The following is a 9,409-nucleotide window of genomic DNA, read 5'->3' as shown; positions in this document are numbered from 1 at the left end:
CACACAAGTCACATTTGACATTATGGACCTGCTTTAACTTCCAGAATCGGAATCTGACCCCGATATCAAAAAGTCCACTCCCGGTCAAACTTTTCAAAATTTCAACTTTCGCCATTTCAAGCCAAATTCCACTACGGACCTCCAAATCACGATACGGACGCGCTCCTAAGTCCAAAATTACCCAATGGAGCTAACGAAACCATTAGAAATCCAATCCGAGGTCAATTACTAAAAAGTCAAAACTTGGTCAAACCTTTCAAATTTAAAGCCTCTAGCTAAGAATCATTCTTCCAAATCAATTCCGAATAACCCGAAAACTCAAACCGACGATTCACATAAGTCATTATACATCATACAAGACTATTCATTTCCTCAAACAACCGAGCAAAGTGCAAATGCTCAAAACAACCGGTCGGATCGTTACATCCTGTTGGCGTCCCTTTCTATACCCCATACTTTTTTGTTTTCCTTATTTCAAAAACAATTGTATTTTCTTTCGGACAAATACTTATGGTAAATTATTAGAATGTTCGTGAATTGTGACTCCGAATTCTGGGTAGTAATAGTATATAATCAGAGTTGTTATTTATTTACTTCGACATTCTTTTTGACTTGTTTTAGCTTGCTTATTGTTAATCACTGAAACGTAACAGAATTGGCTATTAAATCTCTAACATTGACTTGCCTAGCAAGTGTGATGTTAGGCGCCATCGCGGTCCCGATGGTGGGATTCCAGGCCGTGACAGAGAGTAGGCATACCTGAATCGTGGGAGGAATTAACCAAGAGAGTACTAATTTTTGGAATTTTTCATAAGATTGGTAAGAGGGGGATCATTGATTTACAACTTGTTTGGATGGTTGTTCCCCATTGTATCACATTGTATTGTTATTCCAAAACAATATTTGTTTTGATTGTTTCATTAAAATTGGTTGTATTGTATTATTAAATTCATTGTTCCGGAACAATGAAAAGTCCCCTTTTTTGAAACAACCGATTTGGTGTGGTGGATTGTTTCCTAATATTCTTTCCAATTATACCCTAACTTATTACTCCACAATTCTATTTTATCATTTACCTTTTTTTCTATTTTAACTCCAAATCTCCAACTTACAACTTACTTTATTTTTTTTTTTTCAGAACTTTTTCCGCCAACGTTAAAGGTCGCCTTCTCTTTTATTTTTTTCTCCTAATTTGATTTTAACTCAATTCTAATTAGTTGTGCTCCTTTGTTTTGCCTTCTTCTGTCTCTCTCCTTTAGTGGTTTGCCTTCTTCTGTTTTATTTTTTAAAATTATTTTTATGCATACTTTTTGATAAACTTAATATTTAAACAGTTGAGGGTATTTTAGTAAACTTATCAGTTATAGTACAATACGATACAGTCAAACCAAACAAAAAAATATTATTTAACAATAACAAACATTGTATAGATATCATCATCTACATCCAGAAAGCCGTATGCTTTGGAAGAAGCTTGTACAGTTTGGGAAGGGGTTTTGATTGATCAAAAGAAGAATCTACTTCAACCGATATGCCCTTAGGCACGGCCATACATAACATAGAAATCACACTTGGAAAGGGTGGACAATTAGCTAGAGCAGCGGGTGCTGTAGCGAAACTGATTGCAAAAGAGGGAAAATCGGCCACATTAAAATTACCTTCTGGGGAGGTCCGTTTGATATCCAAAAACTGCTCAGCAACAGTCGGACAAGTGGGGAATGTTGGGGTGAACCAGAAAAGTTTGGGTAGAGCCGGATCTAAGCATTGGCTAGGTAAGCGTCCTGTAGTAAGAGGAGTAGTTATGAACCCAGTAGACCATCCCCATGGGGGTGGTGAAGGGAGAGCCCTAATTGGTAGGAAAAAACCCACAGCCCATTGGAATTATCCATCACTTGAAAGAAGAAGTAGAAAAAGGAATAAATATAGTGATAATTTGATTCTTCGTCGCCATAGTAAATAGGAGAGAAAATCGAATTAAATTCTTCGTTTTTACAAAAACTTTACAAAAGAAAATTTAAAAAAAAATAGGAGTAAGCTTGTGACACGTTCACTAAAAAAATTCCTTAGTAGCCAATCATTTATTAAAAAAAATTAATATGCTTAACACAAAAGCAAAATAATACAATCTATCCAAACATTGTATTTATAAAACAATACGATACAATACGATACGATATAATATAATACAATACAATACAATACATTATAAAACGATGGGGAACAATAATCCAAACAGAGTGTTAGTTATTTAAGGAAGGATAATGATTTCTGATTTTATGGAGGAATTGAAGAGTGTGAAATATTAGAAAGGAAATGAAATAAGAAATAAAAGAACCAAAAAAAAAATATGTATTCTGATTACAACTTATATTATATTTTGTTACACATTTAAATGTCTAACTTTTATTTTTAACATCATGTTACTTTTATAAAGAGATGTGTGGAAAGGATGAGCGGGAGGTATAATTAAGATTATTTTAAAAGTGATTTCTGACTTTTTTATACAATACAAAATATAATATATATAAAAAATTGATCAACAGAGAAACTGACTTAATTAGTAAGAGCAGAAAAGGGAATTGACTTAGATTATTTAAGGATGAATTGAATGGTATGAGTATGAGGAAAAAGGAAGAAGGACATAAAAAAAGGTAAACAAGGTGAAAATAATGAAAAGAAGCTGAGGAAAGGTGGGAACGGGGAGATAATGTTGGAATGAATTAAAATAAATATAAGGAAAAAAAGTAGGATTACATGAAGAAAATTATCAAAATAAAAAACGATAGAAAAAAAATTAAAAGAAAAACAAACTATAGATTATCAACAAGAAAAATGACAAAAGGGAGATGGGGGATTCAAAAATGTCATCCGACGGGAAAAAAATTCCAAATGGCAAGTATTAAATAAGTAACTATTTTTGCTTTTTTGTATTTCGAGAATTAGAACTATTTTTTTCCTTTTTATGAAACTAAAGAAAAGTAAAATAATGCTTAAATTTATTAAATTTTTAAATTGTGAAAATAGAAGTATTTAACTTAAACTTATCAACCAAAAGTTTTAAGAAAATAATTGAGATGGAGGTACAAAATTAAGTATCTACTGTTGGCAACTCTTTTAATATTTCGACATTAGAAAAAAAAATTATGTCGTTAATTTAAACGCGCGAAGCGCGGATATAATGAAAAGTCCCATTATTGGAAATAACCAATTTAATATGGTGGGATTATTTTTTTTTTCAATTATGCCCTAACTTATTACTTTATAATTTTGTTTTACCCTTTACGTTCTTTTTTTAAAATCCAAATCCCCTAACCAACCTACGTCTTCATTCCTTTTTTCCTTATGCCGCTTCCAACTCCAATGTCAGGTATAAGTTTTGCCTTCTTTTTATTTTGTTCTTTCTTCTACTTTGATTTTCAACTCCAATTTTATTACTTTATCTTCAATTGACGGTATAATATTGATTTTTAATTTCAATTCTCATTACTTTAAGTGTAATTCTTGATAATATTTAAAACAATTGAGGGTATTTTAACAAATTTATCAGTTACAATATAGTACGATAAAGTCAAACAAACAACAAAATGTTATTTGACTACAATAAATAATATAATCTACCCAAACATTATGTTCATAAAATGATATAATACAATATGGGTAACAATGATGTGTTAAGGTGCAAATTAAATAAAACACTCGAAGATTCTATCCTTTCCGTAAATGAGATAAGAGTGACCAAAAACCCAATGGACTACAGTAAGTAGTACTAATGGTTACTTTTGTCACACGTGAATTTACCCACCTCAGATTTTGTCACCTTGTACATTTGGTTACCATAACAACAAGCTAAGTAAAGTACAAAACAACCCGCAACAAAAGGAAAACAGTTTTTTTTTTTTTTTCTCTTCCTTTTCCTTTCCACTCTTATTCTCTCACTGTGTGACTTTTAGCTTCTTTCTCCATTTCTTTGGAGGAAGAAAAGAGAGAGGTGTAAATAAAATCTTCAAGAAATGTGGACAGTGCCACTTGGAAGGACAACATGTATAATTGGTGCTAATAATAGTCTGAATCTGTTCCTAAATCCGGGTTCTATCAACATCCCTTTTCACTTTCCTGCTTCCGATTTCAAGGCTTCTCCCAAATCTTTCTCTTCTCTCCCCAGAAGATCAGGTCCAATTCACTTTCCTTTTTCGATCAGTATTTTGTTATAGCTATAGACTGACACATCTACAAGACTTGTTTATTTTGGGTTTGTTTTATATGATTTTGACTGTGTTAATATTAGGAAAAGGAAATCTTGTTACTTTAGTTTTATGTGGCTTATGGTTATTTTTCTTTTAGAAAAAAAAAAAGGAAAAAGTTAGTGGTGCTAAATTATCTAAATGAAAGGTCAAATTTTAGGATAGATTACTAATTATGGAAAAAGTTCATTAAAAGTTAAAGAATTTGTAAGAGTTGAACTTGCCTAGGTTACTTGTCTATAACAAATTTACTTGTGACCTTAGAATTTAACATATCTTTGGCAAGGTTTTTGCTGAATGGATCTGACCCAAGGTTGCAGACTGTTTAAGTCGAACTCGGGGAAGGTAGAATGAGCCAATAATTGGGGGAACCAGAGAAAAGCTTTGTACTGGTGCTCTTTCAAATTCTATCAAAAGGGAGATTGATTCTCCCTATAAAAATAGTTGAGGAAATAGGGCGCTTTTGTTGAAGGACTAACTATTTTAGAGGACTCCTTGTCTAGCTTTTCCCGGCCAAGTGACTACAGGATCATCAATCCACTCTATCTCAATTCACCATTTTGAACCTTATCCAGAAGGTTTTAACGTACCAGCTCTTTCTGTGGAAATCTCTTTGCAACTTCCTGTATGTTCATGCTTGCCTTAAGTATCTTCTCATATATTTCGTGAACCTCCCGGTGTTTGCTATAAGTTTCTATGGACCAGTATGTATACAATTGGCAAGGATATAACAATCTTGGACAATAATATCATAGGAGAACTAAGAAATTTGGACTAAAGAGAGCCAGAACTCTTTATGTTACTGAAATTGGCATTATTCAGCACTTGGCAGTGCTGGAAGATGGAGCCCCCTAAAAATTTGTAGGAGTTTCGTAAGCTAAGAATGAAACATAAGAAAATTCAAATAGGGAGTTGTTCTTTGCCAATGTTACAAGTGCCATCCGGTGGCTGACTAATGCTTGGGTTTGGGGGTTTGTGGGGGTTGGGCTGATGAATAAATGAGTAGCATGCAAACAAAAAGCATCGCCGATTATCCTCGGGGAGGTCTCCAAATGGTGAAGTTAGGCTACAGCAAATGTGTAACTATTATGACTGTCAAGATGTGTAGTAGTGTCCCTGAGCGGTGATTGAGAGTATGTATAGTATGGTCATGTAATATCCTCTAGCCTTGTCTTTTAATGGGGAAGGATGACTCACTCAAACAAACTTCACATTTGGTTATATTAGAAATAGAAAGAATCTCTATTTACTTTAAATCAATGCAAGGTAAATCAGGGTTGTGCAATATGTAATGTGTATTTATGTTACAATATGCTCAAATGGTTTTGCCACGTAACTTGGGCTTATCATTCTCTTCTAGAACTAATTGAGTGATTTCTTCTCTTACAGGTCTATGTAGGGCCAGTCAAATAGCTGAGCTTTTCCCAACGACATCACCTGAGGTTTTTGTAAGGGAAGCCAGGGTAGAGGACTGCTGGGAAGTAGCTGAGACTCACTGTAGCTCCTTCTTCCCTGAATACGCCTTCCCCCTAGATTTTGTGTTGAGAATTGACAGGCTGATTGCTATGCTTTTTGGATTCTCCATACCTAATGGTTGCAAGAGAACTTGTCTTGTTGCTGTGGTTGGCAGCAGAGATGAAGAGGCTTGCTTAATAGGTACAGAAGAATTGAAACTTGGAGGATTTGACGGGCGATTGAGTCTCAATAAGGGCTATGTGACTGGAATATTGACCGTGGATACTGTAGCTGATTTCCTTCCGAGAAAAGGACCCTTGCGGCAGAGAAGGTCAGTTATGTTTTGGATACTAATCAGAGGGATGGAGATTATTTTAATAAATGGTCTTTCCATAAAATTCTAGTTTTTGGCTAACCATTTTTTTGAGAAGGTAACATATCCAATATATTAATGAAATCATCAGCACGTCTGTATGTACTGGTAACCAAAATTTACATCTTGAAATGTTTAAACAAAAAGCAGAAACCAAAAATCCTTGTTCTTCTAAGATTGAAAACTGATCATCTATATATTCTTGTTTACACCAAAAACTAAAAAGAAGAATACAATTCATCTTGATCTTCTGTGTAGAGCTACTTGCATCTTCAAAACATCTTGAATTTCTCTCTTTCCAACAGTCCACCAAATAGCTTCTGGGACAACTTTCCATCTGTATTTGTTAGATGTAGAGCTTCCCCTAGTGTTCCAACTAGACAAAAGTTCATAAGGTCTTCCTGGCATTGTCCATCTAATAATCCATCTTTTGGCGAACCATTATTATCAGATTCACTAAATATATGCTAGAAGTAAACCGTTACTATAATTTACTATTCGATTGGTCTAGGGTCATGCTGTATGGAAGATCTCTAAAGCTTTCTAATTGGCCACATTTTGAAAGCACATCGGATTAGGCATTAGGTGATCTTTAAATGCTTAATGATTGTAAATTACTATAGTATTTTCCTGTATGGAAAGATGGAACCTCAAAACACTGTCTGTTATGATAGTCAATACACCGATGCTATTTCGCTATTTGGGATAAGAGTCTTGACTTCAACTACTGCTTTCTTCAGTCCCCTCTTGTTTCGACACAAAAGAAGTTGCCTTCCCTGATCTAGGCATAGACTTGTGAATCCCCAGAATGTTTAGCATTAAACCCCATAACTGTGGAGTGCACTCACTTTGCAACCATTTTATTAATAAGTTTCTTCTACCATCACTAATATAATATATAAACTTAACTAATATCTTAAACTCCATCTCTAATCAAATACCATCATGCGAAATGAGACAAGGGAGTTCATAACATTAACCAACTGGTCTCTTTCACAACCCAAATAGCCAGTACACCTTTTTGCTCACAAGAAAGAGAGTTTGTATGGCTTCCGTAGTTGGTCGTTTGCCTTAGTTAGAAATAGAACTAGAGGGTACCGATTACTTGTACTGAAGAAATAAAGGGGATGGATATAAAACATGATTAAGAAACAAATACTCGGTAATGGGATCGGGAGGTTAGTCCATCCGCTTGAGTGGAGTTCTACTCCTTTCTCTTTATGTGCATTTGTGTATCCATATACTTTTTGACATGACATCCACTCATTCAAAAGCTGATGAAACCATTGTAGTTCTTTGCTCAACTGGTTTTGCATTGAACATGATTTCCATCTTATGCAAGGCATTAACAATTTTTACAGGAAAGGAATTGCCTATATATCAAATGTTGCAGTCCGGGAAAGATACCGCCGAAAAGGCATAGCAAAAAAACTTGTAACTAAAGCGGAGGCACAAGCCAGAAGCTGGGGATGCCGTGCAATTGCTTTACATTGTGACACTAGCAACCCTGGAGCCATAAAGTTATATATAGGACAAGGCTTCAGAATCATCAAAGTGCCAGAAGGAGCAAACTGGCCTCAACCCAAGACATCCCCAAATATGCAGTTCAATTTATTGATGAAACTACTGGACATATAAGACAGTTTAGTAAACAATTGGGGTGTGTGATACTTGTATATTAATGTGAAATTAAGGGAGCAGTGGCTGTAATTATTGTATTAGTTTAGTCAAAATCTCTTCTTTACAATGTTTCTGTTGTATAATGCTTACCAAACCAATGGCAGTTGATTTATTATTAGAAAGCACCCTTAGAGTAGCAGTTTTTGCACTCTTTTTCACATAATTATCGGACTGAAAGATATAAAGGTTAGTTTTCCATTTTAACTTCCCTATGAGTATCTCTTTTCTGAAAAGATCCTATAGTTGCTCATACAATTTGCAAAGTAAATATCACCTCCTTCAAAGACCGTTACTAGTAAACTCAAGCCTCATATTTGTTACTCCAGAAGGCGAAACGTACTACTGTCCATCTAATCTCTTAAATTAGATATAGCTGGCGAATATATAATATATGTATATTTCATGTGTACTATATGTATAATTGTTGTTATATCTTTATGTGAATCAACTAAAAAAAAATATTGAATCTGGCCGGCTAATTACTTTCTGTCTTTTTGTGTTTTCTCTCCTGTATTTTCTTACATTGCGCGTTATTCATCTCTTCATCATATGTGCTTTTGTTTGAAGGCTTCAAGAGCTTCTTTGTACATTTTTCCCCTGCATTCATACAAGATCCCTCGATCAGAGGCGAAGCCAGAATTTAAAGTTTATGAGTTCTAAATTTTCCACAGAACCCACAATTCGTCTTAGTTACTGGGTTCACAATTAAATATTTATACATATTTCAGGAATTTCCTAGTATAAATAGAACATTTAAGCAAAAGTGATTGGGTTCCGCCGAACCCGCACACTATAGGCTAGCTCCACCTCTGCCCTCGATCCAAAACATCTCGTTAATGAACTCCATGGATAAGTTAACTTTGCAACCGCATACTAGCAATTAACTAACTTTGAGGATTATTATTTCTACTAGACTTATTATATGATACACAATCTAATGACCAAAAAAAAAGATTCTAAAAAGAAACAGCAAACAAAATGATAATCCCTTTATTTCAATTTACGTGAACCCATTTGACTGGGCACTGAGTTTAAGAAAAGAGAGAAGATTTTTGAACTTGTGGTGTAAAATAAAGCACATATATTTTGTGTATAAATCATTGCATAAAGGTAAATTGTTTCCAAATAAGGAAAGATGTTATTCTTTTTAGCATAGACTAAAAAAGAAATAAGTTCACATAAATTGAAATGGAAGGAGTATATAGTAATAGTACGCAATTTTCAGCTGAAATGTGAATAAAAACACATTTACTAAACAATATATCGCTATGGTATCAAAATATACCATAAGAGTATACAATTTATACTGCAATAGTATACCGTAAGAGTATACATATATACCGAAACGATATACTATAACAATATGCAATTTTTTAGCTGAAATTTAAATAGAAATATATTTACCCAATAATATACTGCTATTGTATCACACTATACTGCAAGAGTACACAATAATAGAGTATATAGCTATATTGCAACAACATACTGTAATAGTATACATATATACCGAAACAATATATGGATATGGTCGCATAATTATTTTGTATAGGTAAAATCAGGGTAACAATTTTGATTTCTATTGGTAACCCTGTACATATCCCTTTTGAAAACAAAAATTATAAAAATAAAATAAGCATATGCAGGATAATAACACCCTGAA

At 33.8% G+C, this 9,409-nt stretch overlaps 1 protein-coding gene across 1 annotated transcript; it reads left to right on the top strand.

The window, feature by feature from the left end:
• The first annotated feature begins 3,873 nt into the window (after positions 1 to 3,873).
• Positions 3,874 to 7,961, top strand: LOC107796590 (GCN5-related N-acetyltransferase 4, chloroplastic). The gene is made up of 3 exons (XM_016619383.2): positions 3,874 to 4,170; positions 5,631 to 6,027; positions 7,431 to 7,961. The coding sequence occupies exons 1-3, from the start codon at positions 4,011 to 4,013 to the stop codon at positions 7,705 to 7,707; spliced, it is 834 nt and encodes a 277-aa protein (XP_016474869.2). The 5' UTR covers positions 3,874 to 4,010; the 3' UTR covers positions 7,708 to 7,961.
• The last annotated feature ends 1,448 nt before the right edge of the window (positions 7,962 to 9,409 follow it).

Source organism: Nicotiana tabacum, chromosome 11 (assembly GCF_000715075.1).
Source record: "Nicotiana tabacum cultivar K326 chromosome 11, ASM71507v2, whole genome shotgun sequence".
Taxonomy (NCBI): Eukaryota; Viridiplantae; Streptophyta; class Magnoliopsida; order Solanales; family Solanaceae; genus Nicotiana; species Nicotiana tabacum.
This window is presented reverse-complemented; position numbering and strand designations above follow the sequence as displayed.

Excerpts from the sequence above, each read along its gene's own strand:
- LOC107796590 (XM_016619383.2), top strand. The coding sequence starts at position 4,011 with ATGTGGACAGTGCCACTTGGAAGGACAACATGTATAATTGGTGCTAAT. Across the intron at positions 4,171-5,630 it reads TTCTCTCCCCAGAAGATCAG|GTCTATGTAGGGCCAGTCAA; the intron begins GTCCAATTCACT and ends CTTCTCTTACAG. Across the intron at positions 6,028-7,430 it reads GGACCCTTGCGGCAGAGAAG|GAAAGGAATTGCCTATATAT; the intron begins GTCAGTTATGTT and ends CAATTTTTACAG.